The 27,767-nt window shown below is 39.3% G+C and overlaps 1 protein-coding gene across 1 annotated transcript; it reads left to right on the forward strand.

Moving 5' to 3' along the window:
- The first annotated feature begins 1,383 nt into the window (after positions 1 to 1,383).
- Positions 1,384 to 27,767, forward strand: LOC125887528 (aminopeptidase N-like). Its single transcript, XM_049574422.1, has 20 exons — positions 1,384 to 2,679; positions 6,268 to 6,410; positions 6,560 to 6,693; positions 7,324 to 7,444; positions 7,685 to 7,839; positions 7,978 to 8,091; positions 8,309 to 8,452; positions 8,599 to 8,664; positions 9,481 to 9,546; positions 9,683 to 9,831; positions 11,364 to 11,443; positions 11,782 to 11,915; positions 14,329 to 14,384; positions 14,521 to 14,668; positions 14,837 to 14,925; positions 16,737 to 16,847; positions 20,249 to 20,416; positions 20,617 to 20,757; positions 25,130 to 25,193; positions 26,856 to 27,767. The coding sequence occupies exons 1-20, from the start codon at positions 2,072 to 2,074 to the stop codon at positions 27,000 to 27,002; spliced, it is 2,838 nt and encodes a 945-aa protein (XP_049430379.1). The 5' UTR covers positions 1,384 to 2,071; the 3' UTR covers positions 27,003 to 27,767.

Here is a 27,767-nt window from a genome sequence, read left to right on the forward strand (position 1 = left end):
CTTGTAGCACTTGTAATGGCATCATCTCATGTAATGAAACATCGACTCAGAGCCAAGGGGTCTCCAACACAGCTGCCAGTCATGCCAATCTCTGTTAAACTAGGCAGCGCTGATAAAATATGAATCAAGATTCTGTTACTGCATTGCCTAATTATCACCTCAAATGTTTTCAGAAACATATCTTTGTGTACCGTTTAGCTGTAAAATGAGAAAGTTAGGAACCTGGCCGCCATGATGGAAAGTTGAGCTGAAACAATACACCACCTACCAACAAGATAAAATTTTTTACAACTTAACAGTACATTCAAATGTGTTTCTGAAAACAGGAGGAGAGACTCCTCGGCTCTGATTTGTTGTTTTCAGTGAGCAGCAGTTAGTTCTGGCAAATGCCATTAGAAGCAGCTGGAAGAGGAGGAGGGGTGTGATTTTTTTCAGACTATCTGTTTCATGTAGTTCTCTCACAAAAAAAGTGGTAGTTTCAGCAAAATGACAAAGTTTTTATAAAAGTCACTTACTGTAGGTTTAACTGTTCACAGGCTTGTGTGTTTGTGTGTGTAAGGCAGCAGATTAAAGTTTCACTGAGAAACATGAATCATTTTACAGACAACAGCTCTGATTCCAGGACTTACCTCCTGCTTTCTGAGGGAAAATCCCTCCTGAACAACAAATGCACAGAGTGAGTAAAAAGCTCTGACATTTAGACAGATGTTGTAACATCTGGTTTGGACCACTTTTTTCACATCATAATACATAATAAATTTAATTTTATGGACTCCAATGCAATGGAGCATTGTTATAAGTAAGCACTGGGGAAGTATTTGCTGTTGTTAAACTTTTGATGAAATGGATGGAATTTACTTTAAAAGTTTCTTTTTCCCAAAAAGCTTTCACAAGTGTCATAACCATCATTACAGCCCATAACAGGCCATTAATCAGAGATAATGTGGAATATGGCCTTGCTTGGCTGCTCCTCCACCTGGCTCCAGTCTCACAGCGACGATGATTTGCCGTCATTGTTGCGCCATCTTAGTGTTTCAGTATGCTCGTGCTGGTCTGATTTCCTTGATCCTGCAACAGGGACATCTGTTCTGAGTACAAACAACCACCGCCGCACCCAGCACAGACTCTCTTCCTGCACTGTTCCCATTTTCTCTATTTGTCTCCCTGTGTTTTCTCTCCTGAGGTGAGGCGTGTGTGTGTGTGTGTGTGTGTGTGTGTGTGTGTGTGTGTGTGTGTGTGTGTGTGTGTGTGTGTGTGCGTGTGGTCATGGTGGTCGTGATTCCCTGAAGTTTGGGCTTTCCAGCCAAATCTGCTCTCTACTCTCCTCCTCTTCTTTCTCCTCTCTTTTCCAGCCCACTCAGCACTCCTCCCTTCATATGCTTCTCGTTTGTTAAGAGTTTGTTGAGCGCACAGGATCTGTGTTGACATGTATCGCTGGAAACCATCATCTGACCCCCTGCACTGAGGTTTTACCTGGCCGTGGAGGGCAGTTGTTTGAGGGAGACACCACTGCATCTTGAAACTCAGGACACCTTCACCTACAATCCAAAGTGGTGACGCTGATGTTCTCCTTCTGAAGGATTTTCTTCAGCTACAGCTCTTGTTTCCATTGAGACGTGATTATGATGATTCGGGCAGTGTGTGCTATGTTCATAGAAAGGGAATGTGAGGGAGTGTGTGTGTGTGTGAGATGGGTCGGAGAGTGCAGTGTGAGGATAAAGTGTTCCTTGAGGTTTACCTAACCCCTGCATTAGTGGCAAGACCACAGTAACCGCCTCCAGATGTCTGAGAGCACAATCTGACTGATTATTTACGACGAGGCCAATGAACATCGCCCTCTTCACACTATAACACTTACTCTTTGCTCCTTCGGCAATGCCCAAGTTAATGCTTAATCAAAGTACAGACCCTTAATTGCTAAGGCCAAGCCCTGTTTATGGGAGGGAGGTTACTTGGATGTGAACAGATCAGTCATTGCAAACCAAAGGCACACAAGCTCAGGGACTCATCAGAATCATCTCTACCAGTCAAGCAACAGGACCCTCAGGACTGACCGCAGGAAACAGCCACCATGCCCAAAAAATCCATCATATCCAAGGCTTTCGGCGCTGCTTTTGTCATCCTGACTGTCTCTGTCATCGCCGGTATTGTTATCATGATCATCTTTTACAACACTGAGCTCTCTACATTGAACCCGACGCCTCGTCCAACCTTCCTACCCACCACCCAAGGTCCACCACCCACCATGCGGCTGCCAAAGAATCTCATACCTCACAGCTACAAGGTCTTCCTCCAGCCTCACCTCTACACCCGAATCATTGAGGAGGTAAATGTCACCAGTCCCAACCAGACAATGCTCTTTACGGGGAACTCTACTGTCTACTTTCACTGTGTCCAGAGGACAAACACCATCTACCTCCACAGCAGTGACCTGACAGTGTCTAATCCACTGGTGATGAACAGGGACACGAATGAGATGATTAGTGTTTCTACAATGAGAGACCACTTTGAAGGCACTTACTTTCTAGAGATCCAGTTGAACAATGCACTGGAGGCGGAAGGGAATTACAGTTTGTTTCTGGATTTCAAGGGAGACATGTCACAATCTCTCGATGCGATGTATCCAAGCACATATGTTGAAGGTGTCCCAGCTCATGAAGGTGATAAAAATACAGAGAGGTGAGTAAAAAACAATAAAGCTTTTATGTTTGTGTGTGTAACTATTCTGATGGTATACATTTTTGGAAAAAACATTCTGTAAGGGTTTACCCCAGAAAACCATTAGGTACCAAATTTGAAATTTCCCAAATTTAAAATCTTGGTGACTTTTAGACACACAACATAAGATGAAAAGGCTCAAGCTATGCCATCATTACAGCAGAGTCAAATTGCAATGCTTTCATGGAAACTAAAAGAACGTATGAACTGCAGTTGAACTTAAAGCTTGAAGTATTCATGTCCAAAGTTCTGTGTTGTAAATTATCCTCATCCAGCTTTACTTTAATTCCCAGACTTAATTTGTTATTCTGTGATGATAAATCAGCAAACTTCCAATCCATCATATTTTGTAGAATTATTTAGTGAGTTGCTAAAAAATGTTATCATCAATTACTTTCGTTTCTTTACTAAGTACATAACAGTAGAAAAAAAGTTACATTACTTGCTACATTACATTTGTTCAAGTCTAACTCTTTACCAGGAATAACTCGTTTTTTGAAGTGGGGTTGTATGGGTTATTTTTCCAAAGACAATACATTACCAAACTGATATCAGCTTCCATCAATCTCATTCTTCAGTCAGTCATAAACCAAGAGGGAACACAAGAGCCACCCAAAGCTCAGCCTGAAATGATGCAGCAGACTTTTTTCTGTGCTTTTAATTTCCAAAGCCAAAGTGAAGTTGTGAGCTTCAGTGTTGAAGAAATATGTGAAATAAAAACTGAGACTAAACTTCAACTATAATCTTCATGATATTTATTCTACTATGAAATATAGAATCAAGAATGAACCACTGTGCTCAGTAAAGAATCAGTGTAATTATTTACCCAAATGAGATACCACAGATGACATTATTCCTTTTTGTTAAGTAATGTGCCTGCCTAAGACGTTTTTGTCATTTGAGGAAACAAACTTGGTCAGCTCACAAGTTTGATTTTTGAGATGATAAGCAGAAAAAAAAATAAGATGGAAGCCAGTTAGTCCCCCCACCACCACACCTCAAAACAAAAACTGCATCAGATGTCTTTGCGGTCTTTTACAGAGTGAGCTGTTTACACATGCACTGTGCTACAGTCAGTGTTCCACAGGCAGCTGTGGCTCAGAGGCAGAGCGGGTCGTTTGATTCCCCGGCTTCTCCAGTAGCCTACGCACGTCGAAGTATTCTTACTGAGGTCCCCAAATTGCTCCCGATGGCTGTTCCATGGGTGTGTGAATCATTACTGAGTAGCAGGTGGCACCTTGTACGGTAGCCTCGGCTACCAGTGTATGAATGTGTGTGTGAATGGGTGAACGTGACTCGTAGTGTAAAGAGTGCTTTGAGTGGTCAGAATACTAGAAAGGTGCTATACAAGTGCAGGTCCACTTACCATTACCATGACAGATTACTGATTACATGCCCTAAAATGTAATTTTAACATATTGTATTAGATTACTCAAACTAAGTGACATATTCTAAATACTTTTGAATTACTTTTGAAAAACTTCATAATCATCTTACTGAGCTCAGTTGTCTGGGTCTTATATTTCCATGCCAAAAACACATCATAGAGTTTAGGCTGTGCATCTCCTCTGCCTCTGCCACTGTCATGCAACACACACTTTTTAAAATCTGTTCACGGGAAATGCTGCCTCTCAGAAATGTTACACAGTGTCCTGATAGCAAGCGAGCATAACTCTCTGTCGACACTCAATCTGTTAAATATGCTTAAATATGTACTTCTGTTACGTCGTGTAAACAAACCACATAAGCGACCTATCAGCTGTGCGCTCGACTGGACACACATCAGATCTTGATGATAGAATTATTCAAGTAGAAAATCTTTACTGATGTACAATGCATAATTTGTTGAGAACAAAATGACAAAACAACAGTCAGTGGCAACCAAAATCATCAACCCGTTAAGGACTGGACTCAAAATCACACCAAAAATCAGACTAAAGAACTGAAATCACAGGCTGATCCAACTTGCATATATTTTATCACGGCACCTCACAATGTGACTCAGTAGTATGGCCCCCATGTGCCTGTATCCACTCCTGACAATGGCTGGGCATGCTCCTGATGAGCTGGTGGACGGTGTCCTGGGGGATCTCCTCCCAGACCTGGATCAGGGCATCAGTGAGCTCCTGGACAGCCTGTAGCGCTACTTGGCGGTGGCGGGTGCAGCGATACATAATATCCCATAGGCGCTCAGTTGGATGTAAGTCAGGGGATCGAGAGGGCCGGTCAATGGCATCGTCATCCAGGGACTGCCTACACACTCTGGCCACATGAGACCGGGCATTGTCCTGCACTACTCTATCCCGCCTGTCACATGTGCTTAGTGTGAACCTGCTCTTATATGTGAAGAGAAAGGGGCGCCAATGGTGGACCTGCCATTTCTGGTACTCTCTGACAAATGCCATTCAAGCTGCATGGTACTGGGCTGTGAGCACATGGGCCCTCATTCCATCCTAATGGAGTCTGTTTCTGACAGTTAGGTCAGATACATGCACACCAGTAGCCTACTGGAGGTCATTTCGTAGGGCTCTGGCAGTGCTCCCCCTGTTCCTCCTCGCACAAAGGAGCAGATACTGGTCCTGCTGCTGGTGTGATGTCCTTCTGAAGTCCTGTCCAGCTCTCCACATGCAATGGCCGGTCTCCTGATGTCTCCTCCATGTTCTTGAGACTGTGCTGGGAGACACAGCCTGGAGGAGCTGGACTACCTGTACAACCTGATTGGGCTGTAGGTTCTGCCTCATGCAACCAGTAGTGACAAGGACACTAGAAGAACACAAAACTAGAGAAGAATCAGTCAGGAAGGATAAGGAGTAATTGCAAACTGCAAAACCTTTTGGGGGTTGTCTTGCTTTTGCCTCTCCACTGCACCTGTTGTCACTTTGATTTGCACCAAAACAGGTGAAACTGATTCACAATCACTTTTGCTTCCTAAATGGACACATTGATATCCCTGAAGTTTAACTGAGTCTGTGTTAGACTGTGATGATTAAGTGTTCCCTTAATGTTTTGAGCAGTGTGTGTTGTATTTTAAATGCATAACTTCTATTAAGTTACTCTCCAACCCTGGCTAAGGCAGGGTGCTGTGACACACAGTTTGTCACATTATAGTCTGTTCTGTCCAGACCCACAGGAAACGGGATATTCCATTTATTACTCACTCGTGTCTTTTCCTCACTATTTACACAATCATTTACACTTATTAAAATTCATAAGCCAAATGATTGGTACTCCTCCCTTAGATGGTGCTCAGTGGTCTTGGGCTAGCTGTTTGCTATTGTCTGTTCCAAATACACAATCCACCTTCTCGCTTCCTGTGTTATGGACTTTGGTATACTGTCCATACATTACCACTGTTTTCATCAGTAATTGAAAGACACAAAGACTGCCCTCCACAAAGTCAATACATTCAGTACTTATAAGGGCATCTGTTCAAAGTGATTTGTCATGAGTTGTTTACAAAATCCAATCACTTCCTCATAGTTTTTATCTAGTGTTCCTGCAGTATGTACCTGATAATAAAAGGCTGGCTGTCTTTATCTGTATTCATAGATTCCTTGTCGCCACCCATGTGGAACCAACAGATGCCAGAAGAATATTTCCTTGTTTCGATGAGCCAGAAATGAAGGCAGAGTTTGACGTGACCATCATCCACAGGGCAGGCACGACAGCTCTAGGGAATGCGGAAAAGTCAGGTAAAAAACAATCTCCTGTGATATTGACTATATGTACAATATACTGTTGCTCGTGTCTCTTAAAAAAGTCCCCTGCAGCAGTAAAAAAGTCATAAAAGAATTCAAGATATCCTTCCTTATACTGGTCTGCCTTGTTTCCACTCTCTTAGACTCCAGCATTATAGATGATGACTGGAAATACACTCGTTTTCATCCAACACCGAAGATGTCAACATACTTGTTTGCCTTCACAGTTTCAGAGTTCACAGCAACCCCCTCCTTACATGACCGTGTGGACATTAAGGTATGTGCACTGTAGATTCAAGATGAATTGAATGTAATTGCCTACTGTTGTTATTTTGCAAGTAAAATTCTGTTGTTTTTTTTCTGCAACATTTTGAAGTTTGCTCGAAAGTTTACCTAGAAAAGAGAGTCCTGCCAGTGGTTTTGGTACGGTTCAGTATCAAATCAAAATACCATTCAGCACCATGAACCAAATTTTTTCCAATACCTAAATCATGTTACCTGTTCTTTATTATCATTATTGTTGTCATTATTATTATTATTATTATTATTATTCAGGTTTTTGACCTCTCACTGTTTTTTGATTAAGCACAGATATTACAGAAGAGAACTAGAAAAGCACTCGGAGAGCGCAGACCTCCGCCAAGCAGCTTGGATTTCCCACCATGTCATTATTTTATCCACTTCGCTTCAACCGATCACCACCCAAATTTTATCATCTGTTCCTTGTCCCATTATCAGCCTTTCCTTTCATCAAAATCCCTTCAGAACTTTTTGAGTTATTTTGCAGACAAACAAACAGACAAACAGACCAACGCCGGCAAAAACATAATCTCCTTGGCGGAGGTAAATATGTAGGAGGATATGTTCTACCTCTGTGTTTTAACTTGCCTCTGTTTCGCCCGTACAGACATATGCTCGTCCTGAAGCCACTGCAGCAGGACACGCTCAATATGCAGCTAACATCACCGGAAAGATTCTCAAGTTCTATGAGAAATATTTTGACATTGATTACAACCAGAAAAAGCTTGGTAAGTCTAGATATAATTGGATGGATGTTGATAAGACCATATGTTCATTATTTAGGAGGGGGAAAGTAGGTAGTGCAAAAAGAGGGATGTAAAATATTTTTTAAGCACCAGGGGGACTTATGTTTTTTTTATTTAGGCTTACAGATGGAGCTTGAGCATAACCTGGGATCGATCTGCTGCCTGCTGGCTAAGCAAATGTCTTTACATTATTTGATGTCCATACCTATGTGATTCCTCCAGATCAAATTGCACTGCCAGACTTAAGTCCTGGAGCAATGGAAAACTGGGGACTGGTCACATACCAGCAAGGAGGCCTGCTTTATGAGGAAGGAGTGTCCTCACTGTTGCACAAGGAAGTGATCGCCACTTTTATCGCACATGAGCTGGCACACCAGGTTAGAAGGGGAAATAAGTCTTTGTGTGTAATAACAAAATATGAGACAAATTTGATCAAGACATCATCTTTTCCCACTAATTATAAGTGTGTTGTGAGTGTTACCTTAACTATCCACATTTTCTCTTTTTGTTGACAGTGGTTTGGAAATCTGGTGACAATGAAATGGTGGAATGAGATTTGGCTTAATGAAGGCTTTGCCACCTACATGTCATTCTTCGCAGTGGATGATGTTGAGCCCACATTCAAATTAGTAAGCTCAGTCCAAACGTTCGGTGCCACAGCAGTAGCCCTCTTCCTAATGAGGATCCTGCTTTAAAGAATTACACACACTTTTTATTTTTGTCAATTCATTTATTTTCACTGAAGCTTTTCAGCTTGTAGTAACCATAGTCATTGAAAACTTAACATGAAAATTAAGCTTGATGCAAAAAGCCAAGACATATATGTGTTCATTTGTTTTTCTTCAGAAAGAGGCACATATCATGGACAACCTCCATGAAGCATTTGAGCAGGATGCTCTGGAATCATCCCATCCTCTCACCCCTCCAGAGGAAGATGTCCAGGAAAATTTTGAGATTCTTGGGATGTATGATTCTATAACCTACTGTAAGGTAGAGAGTCAATAAGACTATAAATACATATTCTATCTATCTATCTATCTATCTATCTATCTATCTATCTATCTATCTATCTATGTCACTCATATTAGTGTACCATGCATATTAATGCTGACATGTATTTGGTGCTCACTCTGTAGGGGGCAGCTGTGCTGAGAATGCTGGCAGACGTCGTGGGAGAGAGGGTTTTCAGAATAGGAATCAAAGTAAGCAATGACTTTTAAGCTCATTCAGATGCGCTTTAATGCTTTTAAATGCCTCTGGCAGGGCCCTGCAGACCATCCCTGAGAGTCAAGACTAAAGGTGACGTCTGACTCCCTATTTAACCTCAAAACACAAGGTGACAGATTAGATTGTCCATTAGTCTGGTGCCAAAATAGGCCAGTGTCCTGACAAAGTAGTTGTAGCTATCTGAGAAGATGCATCCTTTTGATAATTGACCTACAGCATAGGTGGGAAAGCAAACTACCACAGTTTTCTAAGTTGATGCCTTCATTGAGGTTATGAAACATTTAAAGCTGAACTGGACTGAATTTGTGTTTCGTCATTCCATGTGCATTTTTCTATTGACTTTGCAAAGACAATGTAAAGATACATCATATCTACATCCTGTCTAGTTGGTAATCCAACACAAACTCTCTGTTGATTTGGAGTGGTCATGTTACATAACTTAATTTTAATACAATTTCTTTCAGTTTGAAAAGGCAGAGAAACAGGTTTACGATCCACAATTCAATCCACTTGTAGTTTCCATTGCATCAAGCCAGCAGGTGCCGGACTGCTCCCTTGCAGACCTAGAACATCACTGCTGTTGAGGTGCATTTGGCCAGAAAATGACCTTAACATTTATTTCAACATCCCCCTCTTTGGATCTGCAGCTGGCAACTGTGTTTAAATATTTTCTCCCAGTCCTCAACATCAAATTTGAATACAAACTTTCCTCCTAAAAATACTTATTCTGAGTGCAGGGTTATACTGTTAACTATTACCTGTCTCTGGTTCTTTCTGTTTTTGTGTTTTAGGAGTACCTCTCAGACTTCAGGTTTAAAAACGCAGACCAGAACGACCTGTGGAAATATATACAAAAGGTAAAGTCTTAGGTTTAATCAGGTTTTTTTTACACAGTAATTATGCTAGTGCTAATATCATGTCTGAATGACTGACTGAATTAATTGATCAGTTTATATTTTTATAGCATCAAATATTAATGTGCCATGTTTGCAGGCTGACCATAATGATGATGGCCACACTGAGGTTGCCAAGGTGATGAACACCTGGACCAATCAAATTGGCTATCCTGTCATCACCATCAACACTACCAATGGAGAAATCTACCAGAAGCACTTCCTGTTCAATGACTCTTCTGAATCTAGGTATGTGCTAAATGGACATTGCTTCAGTGTGTACAGATAGGTTGAAGCTCAGGACAGTGACAATGATAATAACCGTGCAGTTATGTTTTACTCAAAGTGTCTCAGATCCTATAGATTTATAATGACACTCATTAACATTTAATTTCCACATAAGGATTGCTAAGGTCTTTATTTATATCTTAATCTGTATTATAATATGTTAATTTTATTGAAAAGAACAAATTATTGAGTGATACTCAAAACAAATAGATTTACATCTTTAGCATGGAAACAATGGAAGATATCACAAGAGCAATGGAAATAAAGAATTACATAATTTAAGTATATTAGTATTTAAGTTTGAGTGACAGATTGGCTGCTGATAGTGTCCTCAGCTTCTTCGTCAGATCCACCCCTCACTTCTCCACAGCACCAGCCTCTTGTCCAAATATGGTCACTTCTGGCTTTAAACAACCAAGACGGCGACATCCAAAACACCACACTTGAGGCTTCAAAATGGGAGTCCACAAACCAACTGGTGACATCACAGTATACGTGCATTATTTTATTCAGCCCATGAGTTTCCAAAAAAAATAAAAAATCAATTAATGCAGGTTTAACAATACTGAAATAAGGTAATGTAATAGTTTCTCATTATTGATTATACAGATCAACAATGTTTGTGTTCGACATGAGACACCATGAAGCATACTGTCAACGTTCACCTTCAATAAGCAGACAGTTGAGATGATGTTGTCATTCATTGGCATGTATACTTGATTGTCTCACTAATGGAGGTGGGAAATGTGAGCAAATGTAGTGTAGCAGGAAACTTGTGGTCCTAAATTGGTTCCAAAACAATAACCCAATCCTTCAGTATTTATTGAAATTTTACATCTCAGCTGTGAGTGCTGCCCAGTAGGTCAAGGATTAGAGAAAATCCTTTACCTTCACTATCGTTCCAAAGGCCAAAGTTGGATCATAAATCTGTCCTTCAGCAACTTCATCACTTCACAATGTCTATGTCCCTCTGAAAATAGTTTTCACCAAATAATTACAGAGTCAGGTTCATGTATCTGTTTTGGTTGGCAAAATACAGTAAGTTATTGCATTAATGGTGTCCTTATTAACCAAGTATTTCTCTGCCAGGCCTGCATGAATGCACTGCAACTGATTACAATAGTGTTTTGAAACACTGTGTTGTAATTATGTGCTCCATAACACTGCTGTGGGGAGTTGCGCAATTATTTAACCTGACACGGTTTTAAGTTGTTTTGACCACCCCCACACCATAACCGCTCTGAACAATGGCATGATGGGATTGCAGATATCTGCATATTATACAGGAGATTAGAATTCATGCTCCATTTACAGATCACTGTGCATCACCTTTTTCTAAAAATGTTTCTTTTTGATTTTTATTTTGACACTTCATTGCTTTCTGTATAGATGCTGCTAATCGTTTCCTGGATCATGAGCATCCACAAGTACTTACTCTACCTTGTTTTTTTGTTTATTTGTTTGTTTTTTTCTGCTATTTCCTGTCTGTTTAGTCTTTGGTGGTATGTCCCAATCAGAGTCATGTCAAAGACATCTACACCTACCATTGTTTGGTTGGAATCCAGCAACTCAGGTAGAGTATACAACACATAGCCTTGGAATAACACCTTGTTTCTTCTAAAACACCATTTAAACGACTTTGTTTTCATATTGGATGAACAACCATCAATTAAGATCTTTCCTGTTGCATCAGGCTCACAGAGGACTAGATATAAAATGTCATGAAAACAAACTTTTGACATATTAAGGTAGCTATGTGATGGTCTTTGGTTGGGTACAAGGCAGTTGAACATTTAATGAGACAACAGAACAGATGATTATATACACAAGATTACCTTTTTCTCATTACTAGTTTTTCTTTTGTATGCATACAGTGCCATTGATTATTTATGATATTTACCTTTTAAACAGTAACGAAAGACGAATTCCTTTCTAAGAGTGGAGAGTGGATCCTGGCAAACATCAACTGTACTGGATACTACAGAGTCAATTACAACCCGGAGAACTGGGGACGCCTCCTGACTCAGCTGGAGACAAACCCACATGTGAGCACTGAGCCACATAATGAAAGAGCAAATCACACAACTGAGCAGAAACTAACCTCTGTCTAGATGTTGTTTATCTGAATGATTAAGGTACAACAATTTACAAACTGCTTTTTACTAAGGGTGAATGACAATAGGCGGCAAGTTGCCCTCTGAAGGCTTATCCCTGAAGTTCTTGGAGACTGGCAGACTGAATGAAATCTTGGCTCACTTTTTTAAATCCTGGCTGTTAAACAGAAAATCATTTGCTGTTAACACACTTCCTTGGCTGACATTTGGTCTTGCACAAGAGGAATTATATTGAATCCAGAATGTGAACCTCAGTTTCTTAATCTTGACTCTTGCCAAGTGCTGATTAAAATGAACATTCCTGTGTTCTATCATAGACACCTATTACACAATGGGAGTACTGAATTTGGTACTTGCATTAACAAACAATGTCATCAACATCTGTTTAATAAAAACGATAGAATGTGTCTAGGGATGGTAATGTTTTGGACTGGTCAATCCAACTTGGATGGATTGCCGTGAAATATTGTACAGACCTTCATGGTTCCCAAAGAATTAATTTACTGACTGTAGATTCCCTGACTTTCCATCTAACTCAACCAGTGAGTCAAAGGTCTTTATGTTGGGCTTTGTGAGTTTTTGTGCTTCTGGAGGCATTATGTTTTCTGGTTGTCCGTCTGTCTGCCCATTCTCATGAATATCTAAAAGAATACCTTGAGGCAATTCTTTCAAATTTGGCACAAACATCCACTTTGAGCTAAGGATGAACTAATTAGATTTTGGTGGTCAAAGTCACTGTGACCTCTCTGTCGCATTCTTGTGAATTTAGTATCTAAAGAAGATCTTGTGGGGATTTTTAAAATGTGGCATAAACATTTACTTAGACTCAACAATGAACTGATTAGATTTTGGTGGTCAAAGGTCAAGGTCACTGTGACCTGTCTCATTCTCATGAATATGATATCTCAAGAAAGCCATGGGGGAATTTCCTCAAATTTAGCACAAACATCCACTTAGACTCAAGAATAAAATTATTAGAATTGGTAGTATAACTCAGGAATTCATACATTAATTATGACCAATCTTCACATAAATGTCTAATAGGATAAAATAATGATAATATCCAAAAGGTCAATGGTCCACTTCGCTGTAACATTATAATGTTTTGCAAAAACACTTTTCTGGCTATTATTTAACATCATATCTCAGGAACAGAAGGGGAGACATTTGGTCAGATACTGAATTGATGACACTAATCTTGAAACTGTGCTGCTTGTGCTGCCAGGGGGAGTACACCGTAAAACTTCAATTAAAAGCCTAGTCTCAATTAAATGCCTATTTTCAATTAAATACCCAGTCCCTTTTACTAGCCCGGTGTGGTTACACATTTGGACAAATAAACACCTGTCTCAATTAGACGCCTGGTCTGATTGCCAAGCAGTTCATTTTTTAATAAAAGTTCTTCAAATGTATAAAAGCGGGTTGTTGGCTACCTCAAATTATGTGTCCATTCCCTGTAAGTTATTCATATTCCTTAAGTCCGTAAGGGTCCTCAGATCAAAAGAATCAAAAGGGTTTTTCATAAAAATTAATCCAAGTTTTGACTTTCAACAGGACTAAGTGGTGTTGTGTCAGTGTGCTGAGTGCTGTTATCCTCAAGTGCCATAACTGTCTCTCTGATGCACTGTCTGCCAGAGCTAGATCAAATTAATGATTCATCATTGATATATTATCTGAAGCCTAATTTTTAAACAAGCAATATTCATACTGATTTAAATAAGAAAGTTAATTGTATTTTCCATTTTTGCTGATTGACAGTTTTGTGTGAGAGGCATTAAAGGCCTGTTCCATATAGATGCCTATCCCAAATATGGGACTGTTGATTTCAGTGATTCAAGCAAATAAGAGCTCGGGCTATTAATTGAAATTTTACAGTATATTTAAAGCACCATGTTTTTTACAGACATGGATATAAACTATAAGGGCAACTTGACAGGTTTGTGGGAGCATACCATCAAGAGGCAGTAATTGTAGTTATGGAATTAATACTTGAGTTATTACAATCCTGTAGGAAAGACGAACATGTCCGTACCAAATTACATGGAAAATCCTCCAGTAACTCAAGTCCAAACCAATCATAGGGAGCCTTAGGAGACCCTACCAGGAGTTATTACCTCTTGACAACACAGCTGATTTTGAAAATGTAAAAATTGCATTCAATCAACAGATAATTTTCTGTTGGTTCAGAGCCTCATTTTGCCTTCTTCTTTGGCACTGAAGTCATAATTTCCTGTTCTCTTATTGGTTTTGCTATAATGACTTTGTTCAGTTGTAGATGTCTTCCTGTTTGGGAACTTTGTAAATGGAAATGTCAACTGTCCTTTGTCTTGCTCTTGTTTTTTAGCTGATCCCAGTGATGAACAGAGGGCAGCTTGTTGATGATGCGTTTAACTTGGCAAGGTAACAACTTGGATTCAGTTGATCCAGACTGCTACAGCTTAAATTTCTGTAGGTTATGTGTGTTGTGATCACAGCAGATTTTGCTGGTGGCTCATTTGCCTCCCTGATCTTATAAATCCAATCTCTGTTGCCTCAGGGCCAAACTTGTTGAAGTCACTCTGGCTCTGAATTCAACTCGCTTCCTTCGGAAAGAGAGAGCTTTCCTTCCCTGGGAATCAGCAGTCAGGAACCTTGAGTACTTTGTTCTCATGTTTGACCGCTCCGAGGTGTATGGACCCATGCAGGCATGTGACATTAAAACATCCTTTTTAACTTCTGATATTCAAAATAAAAAATGTATCTTGCTTTCTAACAATACCAACCGAACTGTCCTGTATTGGAAAATAGCAGATGTACAGTGTTATGTTGCTTTGTGTGTTCCTGAAACTCTGCTGCGTGTTCTCTTCCTGTAGGCATACCTCCGGGAACAGGTTAGGGGCCTGTATAACTTTCTCAGGAACTACACAGATAGTTCAAGAGTCCCAGAGGATCACTCCTTACAGTAAGGACAGATGAGCTGTACTACACTCAGTTAATCCTCAACAGATTTACACATGTTTGCAGTTTACTGTTCTACAAATTCACAGTCCACTCTAGAGAACCGATGCAGAACAGATGTGTACGTTTGTATTGTTAGCTTACACATCATCAGTTACACGCATACAAATTACAGATGTGTTGTGTGGACTTATGTAATGACAATATGCAGCATGCGTATATGCAACCAAGAAGCTCTCAGGAATTCAGGTTGTTATAGATTAAGAATAAAATGACTCTACTATCCACAACTTTTGCAAATGGAAAACCAAACCATGACTTGTTAAGTTGATTAGAGCTGCACTGTAACATGCAGTGGAAGTGGGATTATTATTATTATTAATGACTTATCACCCATATCTATAGAGCCTGTAAACCATCAGTGTCATTTCTATACATTTTGAGCAAAAAGAGCTTTGATAAACTAACTGTATATGTTTCTGAGACAGCTTTGGTAAAAATCACTAATGATCTCTAAATGGTAGCTGACTCTGGGCTTTTAACTATTCTCATTCTTCTTGATCTGAGAGCAGCCTTCAACACCATTTCAAATAATATCCGCGTAGAGAGACCAGCGACCATTGATATCAAAGATTTTTATTAAATCTTGGATTTCATACAACTTCCTCAAACTTAACAGTGATAAAACTAAGGTTCTCCTCGTAGGCACTAAATCCACTTTGGCTGAACGGCATTGTTTCTCTCCAATCACTGACAATTCCAAAGTCCATCCATCCCCTCAGGTTAAGAGTCTGGGAGTCATCCTTGACAGTACATCGTCCATCAATAATGTTACTTGGTCTGCATACTTTCGTCTGTGAAATATTAATTGCCTTCACCTGTCACTTACACCTCACAGTGCCGCTATCCTCGTTCACTCTTTACATTCCATGATTGCAATTCTGTCCTCTATGGTCCCCCTCTCAAGTGTCTTCATAAATTCCAGTTGGTCCAGAGTTCAGATGCCTGTATCATTACTAGAACCCCCTCCACAGATCATATCACTCCTGTTCTCCAGAAACTTCACTGGCTTCCTGTTGAATAACGGACTGATGTCATTATTCAACGTCTCACCTTCTCACCTTACTAAGACCTTTTATAATCAAGCCCCTGCGTACCTGTCTGAATTCCTTCATATCTACACACCCTCCCATACTCTTAGATCCTCTTCTGCAATCAAACTCACAGCACCATCTGCCCGCTGACTACCATGGGCCCTAGAGCCCTTAGCTGATCTGCCTCACACCTTTGGAATTCTCTCCCCCATGACATTGACAATACTGGCTCCCTTTCCACTTTCAAATCCCGTCTGAAAACACACCTTTTCAAGTTGGCATATTCAGTTTGATTTTATGGTGACACACATATCGAGACCTGCACTGAAGATGACTTTATGATGGTGATTTTATACCTAATATTCATAATAATGATGTTTGTTAACTTTTATGGTATATTACTAAATTATTTGATTTTATGATGGATGGATACATCGCTGCTTTTTTTTAAATGTGTCTTGTAAGGTGTCCTTGAGTGCTTTAAAATTATTATGTTTATTATATGAAAAAGCCTGGCACTATTCAAATATGACAGCTGAAGAGGCTGATACCAAAAAAGCAAAGCTAATAGGAGGCATTTAGCAGGTGTACACAAACATGACATAATAAAACATCGCTCAATACACATTACATTTAACATATTTAATACAACTTATTATATAAAATTAAAAATACATAATAATTACTAATATATATTAAAAAAAATGTGCTTTATTCCAAGGCACACCCAGATCACCGCCATAGAGGTGGCATGTTCCAATGGACTCCCAGAATGTATAGAGATGGCTACAAAGATGTTTGCCAACTGGATGAACAGCAACTCTACTAACCAGTATGTACACAACTCAATAAGTGTTTTCAATGTGGAATTTGAACTTTACATTACCTTATGACTTCACACCTAATGAAATGATCTGAAACTTGCAGGACTCTTTTGTTTACAATAACATTGTTCTCATTGTAAAAGCTTTCATTATCTTCTATAGTTTTACTCTGCAGCAATGTTTTAGCAAAGGTAGGTGTCATTTAATCACTTTTTTGTGTTAACTGTTGGTGGCTGTTGTTACCACTGTGCATTGTGGCTCTCTAAAGCTGCACTTGGCACTATTTTTATACTAACATGTGCTCTGATACTAAATCACAAACTGCTGCACCTATGTAGAACGTGATCTTTGAAAGGTGTTTGCCTTCTCAAACACTGCCTACGAAGGCACAGAACTGCCACGGCAAAAAAAAAAAAAGAGAGAGAGAGAGAGAAAAAGACAGAAAAAGAAAAGACAAAAAAGATCAGCATCAGGTAATAACAAAAAAGTTTTGTTTTTGTTTGTTTTTTTACAAGAAAAGTTTCTTGCAATAACATGGGTTGCCACTTTAGGTCCCCATATGGACCAAATATGGAGTGTGAACTGGTAGCTGGAGAGGTGCCAGCGGCCTCCTGGGCACTGCCGCAGTGCCCTTGAGCAAGGCACACAACCCCCAACTGTTCAAGGCACCTGTCCAAGGTAGCCCCCCTCGCTCTGACATCCCTCCATTTTTGTTTTGTTTTTTAAAGATATTTCTTTGGGCAGTTTTGCCTTTAATTGACAGGACAGACAAGTGTGAAAGGGGGAGATTGAAAGGGAGTGACATGCAGCAAAGGGCCACAGGCTGGAGTCAAACGGCCGCTGCAGCAACAGCCTTGTACATGGGGTGCCTGCTCTATCCACTAAGCCACCGACGCCCCGACATCCCTCCATTTAATGTATGTATACAGTAGGTCCTGTTTGTACATGTGTGTGTATTTTGGGCTTGTGTGTATTTGACAACAGAGTGAAAAGAATCTAATTTCCCCCTTAATAAACCATATCTTCGTCTTCTAAAAAATATCTTGGTATAACAAGAAACTTTTTACGTTATAACCAGATGCTGATCAGTTTTTTGTCTGGTGAAGCAGTTCAGCACTTCTGTACTTTGAAGCCTTTTGGAATCCAAGTGCAGCTTTAAAGTAGAGGGACACTGGGCCTCATGCAGAAAGTGATATACAAGCAAATTTACTCTTATTTTTGTTTGTATTTATGATTTATTCTTATTTTGATAGTACCAACCGAATTTTGGAATTCACCAGTGTATATTTATTTTTGCTCTGAAGAGAAAATTTTAAAAGTTGTCCAGAGACCCCTTACCAAGATAAATGAAAAACATCTAATTTTCACAGTCCACATATTATTTGTCCAATATGAGGAAAACATGAGTTTTAACTTTGAGAAACATAAAAAAAAGCATGAATATCATATAATCAAATTTAGATCATTACATGTTTCAAGTAATAATGATTGCATTATTTAATTTGTGGGCTAAAGAACTACTATTGGTCCATTGATCCAAATTAATGTCATGTTCACACCAGGCGCAAATAAAACAATTAGCGCGAGTGAATTACATGTAAAGTCAATGTAAAGGCAAGAGTAGATGCAAATTCCTGGTGGAAGACGTGATGGATGCAATGGATGCCATGTGGATGACATGACATACGCGAATTAAGCGGTGCGAATGAAGCCACTAGCCTGATTTCGCGTCATATGCTTTGAGAGTTGAAAAATCTGAACTTTATCGACTGATTTGCACCATGATTAGCCAATCAGCACTGAGATCCTCTGGGGATGTATGATGCCAAGGACGTACCGACAGAAGTTCATTCATTGATTCACTGGTTTTATGTGCGTATGACACAAGATATTTGTGCATATAAAGCAAGTCAACACAAAATATTCTAGCAATCAAACTTGCGCAAATAATGCAATGGGAATTTTCATGATGCGTGTGAACACAACACAAGACAAGAAAAAACAAGAAAAAAAACTCAGATGATGTGCTTAAATACTACTCTCAGATTCTTAGGCCGTCCATGCCTGATGCAGAGAGCACATTTGTAGAGATCACAAAGATCTATCTGATGATCATTTTACTATTACTTTTACTTAAGTAACAATTTTACTGCAGACTTTTATCAATAAGAGTATTTTTACAGTTACAGTTACAGTATTAGTACTTTTACTTAAAGCTACTCTTACCTTCCTTGCATTTCACACATCCACAACTCCCGCCTCCCTCCAAAGTCCCATCCCCCTCCTCCTGCAACTCCACCTCTCCCAAAGGCCTATTCCCCCCTCCTCCATTACGTCCTTATTACGTCTATGATAGACGTAGGCGTTGGCAAGGTAACGTTAGATACACGGAAGAGGAGGGTGAGTGTAAAGTTACAACCAAGACAGTCAAATGCAACCCTGGAGTTTTAAAACTCAACCGGAGTCAGTGATGACTGATGAGCTTTAGAATACGGTTACAGTGCTAACATTAACATTACTAGTAAGTGGAAACACACAAGGAAGATAACGTTAATGTTTCAAAGGCTACGCTACAGCCGATATTGACCCGATTTTTGGCTCTTGCAGCTTCGAGTTCACTCTTAGTGTTAGCTTTTCTGCAATATTCTTTCTTTTGCCAACTGGGGGGAGATGTTACGCGAGCAGTTACGTCAGTCGGAGGCCTCCACGTTTTAGTGTGCCATCAGCTTATTAATAGCATTTTAACCTAAACAAAGAAAAGCGTAAAATTTCCAGAAAGGTAAGTGTTGCTCTAAGTAAAGGGTCTGGATTCTTCCTCCACCACCACTGCCGCTGACATGATATTTACATCATCACAAATGTTTGGTCATTGCTTGGTTGTGACTGACACTCTGTAAAATCACATTGACTTTGTTTCAGTTGATTTAACAGTAAATTGATTTAACTACTTCTTTAGGTCTTCTTCTTACAGCCTTTGTTTGATAACATCACCCCAATTCTTGGGCATGTGTCAGAGTGTTTGTACACGGCACAATACCTGCCCTTATATATTGTTTTGGGGATGTTACCTATGCTAACAGGTTGCTTATGATAAAGTGGGATTCATCATTCAGCACACCTGGGTAACAGCATATTTGGATGGTTAAGAATGTTCAGTGTACTGTATCTGGAGCTTACTCCTCTTATTTTTCTCCTCACAGAAACTTAAGCGAAAGATACATTTGAAGAGAATGTTGTAGCATGAGGCCCACTGACCCTTCATTAAATGTGTATACTGTATGTGCTTATTACATACACACATGAACACAAGCATTGAAGTGTGTTAATACATTTGCACTTGCCCAAGAAGACACTTTGAAAAAGACACAGGGAAAATGACTGTGTCTGTATGTGTGTGTGTGTCACTCAGCATCCACCCCAACCTGCGGTCTGTAATCTACTGCCAAGCTGTGGCTGCTGGCGGGAAGAGAGAGTGGGAATTTGCATGGGACAAGTTTCAGAGCTCCAGCGACACCTCAGAGAAAGACCAGCTACGTCAGGCTCTTTCCTGCACCAAGAAGATCTGGCTGCTCAACAGGTGAAGCCAACATTCTCATGTGAGACAGACCCAGGACTGAACATTAAGTCCTGGTGTGTCACATGCAACATCCTTCTAGGATTGTTTTTACTGTGGACATATTAACTTCTTTCACAATGGACACACCTGTGATAGGGTGAATCTCAAACACACAGTTTTTACTAAGTGAAGAGCTAGTCCATGCTTTCCTTATCTTGCAGATACCTGGAGTACACATTGGACCCTGAGAAGATACGTCTGATGGATGTTGCTTCCACTATTAGCTACATAGCCAAGAACGTGGCAGGACAGGCGTTGGCTTGGAACTTTATCAGAGCACACTGGGACTACGTCAGACAGGGGTAGGTTGCTATTTGGACTCCTCTATCTTCCGCCTCCTCTATTGGTTTATTTTCTGAGTCATGAACAAGTATTTGAGATTGTGTTAGATTTGGTTGGACCAATATAGACTTGAAAAGAAAGACACCTTGCTAACGTTTAAATTTAGCAATTTTTATTCCGACAGATTTACAAGAAAATTACAAGTATTCATGGTTTACCTCAGAACATATGTTAGTCAGGGTGGAGACGCCAACCTAACACAGCCGTCAGATTATGAGAACTCTGAGCTAAATATTCTTTTTATAGTGTACAGCCCTGGAGAGCTCCATCAGTCTTTTTTGCCACATGTGGACAGAGCTCCTCAACCAGCTAAAAGTCACACACATTTGTCCTATTATGATTTCGTGAAGTTGATGTAGCTAACTTTAATAGCACTCTGCGCTTTCTCTCTCTCAACTAAATGTTATAATATGCACAACTGCACTTTACCATTCTACTTATGATGTGTAGAGGGGTCTATGTCTTTCGTCTATCTATGTTAGCAAACTGTTGCCTGTTGACTCCTCCAGCAGACACAGAGCAGCATTAGCCTTCGTTTGGTGTCATCTCAGCTGGCCACCAATGTTGTTAGACATTGATATTTGGTTGAATTTAGATTGTCACGTCGGGTTACCAAAATTAAATGTTTGGATAATGTCTAATGCCAATATCAATATGAGGTAGAATACTGACGACCTTTGACATATTTTGTTTGTTCTAAGTGATGAGGCATGTAATGAAGGTAAAGTGCAAAGTGCTGAACAGCAGCCTATAACTATGTTGTGAGTATAAAGTGCATAGTAGTGACATGAGTTTAAATGGTTTATGACAGTCCAGTCACTGTGGGTGTGTGTGGCACAGGAGTGACATGTCATGATATTTTCTTGACGTACAAAAAGGGCATTTAACTGTAAGGTATGGAGAACAAAACCCAACATCTGCAAAACATCATCATATACAAACAACGTAGTTAGACATTTAAATTATCGTTAACCTGATTTTCATAAATTAAACGTCCGCTATAAGAGCCCAAAGTTTTTTTTAAATATGTCACCTTTTGTGTTTTCAGGTTGTCCTACTGCACCCATATGGGCAAAGTATATATAAATGAAAAAGGCAGCTTCAAATCTCTGTGTGTCTAGTTTAGAGATGGGTCAACAATGTGAATTTGAGTTTCCTAGGATAGGGAAGACGTGACCCGCCCTACTCTTCCTCGATTGGCTAGTACTTGTTGTTATCACGCTAGCAAAGCGTGTGTCTTATCTACAGGGCTACAAACTGCTCGCATTTAGTCGCATATTGCAACCATGGAGCACCATAGCAACTTGTAAATATCATTAATAAATGGACTGGAGAGCTGTTAGTGTTTTTCCATCTTACAGTGAATAAATCATCACATTGATCAGCGCCATGGTAACAGTTTATTTTATTGTGTTTCATGATAGTGTGCACAGATGAAGTGTGTGTTTTTGTACCTGCAGGGCTCAACACCATAACTATTGAGTCATATTTTGCAACCATGGAGCACCAGTTTGACTTGAAAAGCTATTAACATATGAACCGAAGGCTCTTTGTTTGTTTCCAGCTCATGGTAAATAAATCCTCACATTTAAAGGCGCCATGGCAACACTTAAAGTTTCTGCCAATGGCTAACATCTAACTGCTGACAGGAAGCTTCAAGTTCACAGTAAAAACATCAACACTTTTGGCCAAGTCATGTGCTTCAAAATAAAACTACCAGTGGCTCTACTTCATTAATTGAATTGTAACAATACTCAACTTTTTAACAGTTCTTTACTGTATTATAACAGTACTTTATTTAATTTTATTATGACAGTAGCTACTTTATTTATTTATTTTTACAATTGTAGTTATTTTAATATTTTTTTATTTTAGTAGTTCACAGTAAGAGGAGATTTCAAAATATTAATATGTATGTGTATATTTAGTGTATTCTATTGCAATACAGCCTAAAAATATTTCAGTATTATTTTAAAGCCATATCACCCAGCTCTACGTTTAGGCAAGAGGATTGAGATTTGTTCAGGTTAGAATGAGAAGCCAAATTAGAGGCAGAGTAAGGTAGAGTAGGGCGGGTCATGCCTTCACTGTACTAAAAAATGCAAATTTGCATCTAGACAGGAGACCATTAACCTAGCTTAGCTAAATTATGATCAGGGTTCCTCTGTTCTGTGGCATTGGAGCTTAGCAACACTGATTACGCATCCATATGATAAATAACACAGAATGATCATTGAAAATATGCTGATAAATGTGGGTTCATAGAGCAGTGATATGCAAAAATACAGTGCTGTTAGTGTTTTGATGTTGGTGTCGACACGGAAGAACCTCCACCACCTCACAGCTCTGTAGACCAGTATTCCACACTGTCTACCAGTAAACGGATCTGTCAGTCCAGCCCTGATCACAGTACTAGCTTCCTAGTGTGTTTTTTGGTTCACAGTTCTGTTTCATGGCCTGCTCCAAGGCCATGAGGTGCCAGTTTAAAAAACTGTTGTTGTTTGTGTTTTCTTTATGGAAGTGCTGCTGCTCACAGCCTCATCACAGACGAGATCCAAGAGTCCGTTCTTGCCTGTGGGCTGTTGTTTACTGACGTCTCTTGACACTAAAGTGACCTGTGGTCGAGTCACTTGGATAAATAAGCACTGCCATAAAACAACAGACTGCAATAAACAGTGGCTTATAAAAATCTCACATGGTATCATCAAGTACAAAGGTCTTGTCATTTAATCAGTGTTTATCATTAGCTCTCCTTCATAAATCCTTCACTGTTTGTACCGTTACCAGGAAGCTAAATTGATTGTTATCACGTTTATATAGACATAACAGACGGTTTCATGTCACATGCACACAGTGGCAAATAAGATTGATCTCAGTCAAGTCATCGGCAGGGACTTTTAATCAGTAGACATTTTGACCATCTGGACTTTCAAAAAGTTTCTTTAAGAAATCCAGTTATGCTTCCAGTTTACAGTATACAGGTTATTAGGTCCACCCAGCTAGATCTAATGCAGTCTAACACATAAGGGTGGGGGGAAAAAATGATGCAACATAGTATCATGATGTTTTTATGTGGCAATATTGGATCAACACATGGATGCCAAGTATTTTTATACTATAAATTATTCATATTGCAGTTATGAATTAAACTTTTGGCAGCCTTCTACAAAAATTAAAATAAATTGCTTTTTGAGTCTGCTAGATACATTTTGCTGCAATAAAAATTAGAAGTGGGAATCAGGATACAGTATTATCACAACACTTAGGTCACAAAAGGATACAAATGTTATATTATAATGTGCTGAGTATTGCGATAAAATATATTGTGATTTATTACATTTTTTTTTTCAGCTGCAAATTATTTCCCAAAAGGAAAACTTTGTAAACGTCAGTTTGACCTCATAACATAAAGTTTTCAGTCTATTCATTTGATTTTAATCATTTTTATTGCAGTATAATGTGATGTAAAGCAGACAGACAGAACAACACCGTCATAAAACCTGTCAGAAATGCTGCATACACTTGACAAACTGAACTGTTGGCAGATTTAACGCCCTCTGTGAGGCCAGATTAAGCACGTGAGCTAAACACTTTACATGCAGGTATGCCGCAGACTGAATGGCAACACCCATGTTAGAGGTGTTGTCTGTTAAAACCACAATCCCCAATTTGTGTGCTGCATTTTGCAGGAGGTCTGCAGTGTTTGCTACAGTGTGACTTTCGTGTGTTGCTCTAGTTTGAGATGAGAAAGTCATTTATTTTACCATTCTAGCAGCAAAAGTTGTATTGAAATGTGTATTTGCAAAAATTAATAATGTATATAATAAAAGGTAGATACTTGGCATCCGTGTATCGATACAATATTGCCATGCAAAATATCACAATACTATGCTGGTATTGATTTGTACACCCACCCCCCATAAAAACGACTGAAGTAAGATGAGCAGACTGAAAACTTTATCTTGTTAAATAAAACAGAAATTGACAAAGTTCTCTTTTGGGGACATGATTTGCAGTTGAAAAACAAGGTAATAAATCACAATATCTGTTATCGCAATACTCAGTGTGTTGTGAAACATTTAAAATTGCAATAATATTGTACTGTAACTTAAGTATCATGATAATATCGTATTGTAGTGCCGCTGGTGATTCTCACCCCATGCTAAAGTCTACCTTCATGAAGCCTAAAATCTTAAGTCTTTAATGAATCTGCTTTTGACTGCAGTTGAATCAGCTTTGAAGTCATGTAGAGGCTGAGCTTGGTGATGCTGAAGTGTACTGAAACCGTTCCTAATATTTTTGTCCACCCTGCCTGCCTCTGCTCTCCTGCAGGTATGCAGGCGCACTGATCGACGGAGTGACCAGCAGGTTCTCGACAAAATTCGAACTGGCAGAGGTGAGTTATTGATATTTTATTATGTCAAAATTATAATTCCGTCATATAGTGATGTCAGGTCAGGTGGAAACTCCTCTTTCCAGTCACGCACCAATAACTGATTATATCGAATGAGTAACCAGATACACCCTGATATCATATCAAAGGTTTCTCTGTCATGATGATAGCATGTCAGTTTTACCTCTGAACCAAAACTCCAAATTCTCTTGCTAAGCTATTTCTTATCTATAGTTTAAAAGACAAGGCTGGTTATATTTTATGTTTTTCTTATTGTCAACAAATCCAAAAAAAAAAAGATGAAACCATCACTGAATGTATCTACTAACAAGTGAACCACTGTCTGTGTATCACAGCCTGACGTATCTTCTTCTGTGCCACAAAGCTCTATTGTTCATGAGTCATGAGCCACAATGTTGGGTGACATGTTACTTTATTACCTTGAACACACACAGTGTAGTTTATTTTGGCTCAATCCCACAGTTTTTAGCAAACATTACACTAACTGGAGTAAATAGTGTAGGAATATATTCACTGCTTTAATTCACATTTGGTGCTCTGGTGAGTATTTGTGGCAGTAGGACAGTGAACGTAGGATTGACACAAAGTAAACTACAATGTGTGTGTGTGTGTTGTGTTCATAGTAATAAAGTAATATGTTTCTAAGTGGTAATTCTGGTTTTGTAACCCACAGCCCTACAAAATAATGTAGTATGAAATGCTCCCTGCCATGCCTCATTATGGTTTATAAGATATAAATGAGTCACAGGCCCAGACACACCAAGCAATCATTTAAGAACTCACAGCGATGAAAGCCAACTGTTGTGTTACCACACATTGCTTGCGTCTCAGCCACAAAATTGCAACTGCACACACTGCAAAGACCACAGCTGATGGCCAACTAGTATGAACATTCTGCACCTGCTTGAGAGGAAATAGCTCTGCACACTGGGCAGACGGCAGTAGTCTGTATTCGTCATTCAAAAAGGGAAACCAGAAGACTGTCTTGAGGCTAGTTAGCATATTAAACACAAATCAATGTTTAAAGAACAGAGCATATTTACTGTGCGCTAGTGAACAATAACACAAACCATCATGAAATGTTTCTGCTGAAGAGGTAAGGGGTGAAAAAAATTCTCATCGCCTATAAGAAGTTTGTTATAGTCACACTCCCTCTTGACTTTAGCTGTTTGTTTACTTTCGTCATTTCTGTTTTTCTTCTCATGCACTGAGCTGATTTCATTCACCAACAGCCTCCGCCATTTCAGACGCCAATTTGACATGCTGAATCAGCTGAAAAAAAATTTTGGGGAGGGGTGAAGCTCAGTCACTCGAGCCAGTGTTTAACACACTGATTGGTTCTGATCTTTTCATAGAAGTTGTTGACGACAAAAAAAATCTTTAATTAAAAAATAATGCCAGCTGTGTACTTTAAAATGCTACTCTTGCAATTTATGCAAATGCATTGCACTTAACAAAGTACATAAACAGGACACCTTATCTCATAATCAGGACGTTCTATCTTGTTGAGGTCTGTCCTCCACGTTTTATCTTTGGGGAATGCCATGCACTTCTAACAATTAACATCACTGTTATGACCTCTGTGTGTGTGTGTGTGTGTGTGTGTGTGTGTGTGTGTGTGTGTGTGTGTGTGTTTGTGTGTAGCTGGAGCGTTTTGCAGCGGAGTATGAGCTGGCTTCTGCTACCTGGGTGGTGAATCAGGCCATAGAGCAAACCCGAGTCAACATCCAGTGGGTCAGCGAGAACAAAGATGCTATACTGGAGTGGTTTGAAAGTGAAACAGCTCTGTAGAGTGGAAATGTCATATCTGAATGTTTTAGAGCTTCACAGATCAGTCGTGCTAAATACTCTTCAGACATTCCTCCTCCACGAAATACACTTCAATAACAAGAACCAATCAAGACCTGAGTCTCACTTTGCCAAAACAGAATCATGAAATAAGACATTCAATATCCCACCAAACAATTTACCAAACTGAACTGTGACAGCATGTAAGTCTGATAGATAGTAGAGTACTAACCATTTAAGGTAAAAGTTTACGTATGTACATTATTTATACAGTACAGTCAATGCCAGCAGTCAGAGGAACAAACTTTTTACTCCACCGTTTGCCATTTTTGCACATGATGCTGATAAAGCATCAGCCAACTTTACAGTATAATTATATGTTTGTAAAAGTTTTATGTTTGATTAAAAATATATCATATATACTTTCCAAAATTACTTTTTTCTTTGTTGCTGTTGCCCATTATTAAAATAATTTTACAATCAAAGCTTTTTACTGTGGAAAATGGATTGAAACTTCCATTGCTGGTGTTTATCTCTTAGCAGATCTGTAATTCTGAGGACAAACCCAGTGATTCAATACAAGTTAATTAGAACAGCAGTTTGATGCTGGCAATTTCCACAGCAGCTTCTCAACAACTTGCACAAATCACAGCCAAAGGACAGACCTGTCTCTGTTTGTTATAGAGGATATATCTACATGTGTATTTATGTTGTAATCAAACCAGATTATTCTTGTATGTTGTATTTTTAATAATAAAATATTGACAT

Source organism: Epinephelus fuscoguttatus, linkage group LG4 (genome assembly GCF_011397635.1).
Source record: "Epinephelus fuscoguttatus linkage group LG4, E.fuscoguttatus.final_Chr_v1".
Classification (NCBI taxonomy): domain Eukaryota; kingdom Metazoa; phylum Chordata; class Actinopteri; order Perciformes; family Serranidae; genus Epinephelus; species Epinephelus fuscoguttatus.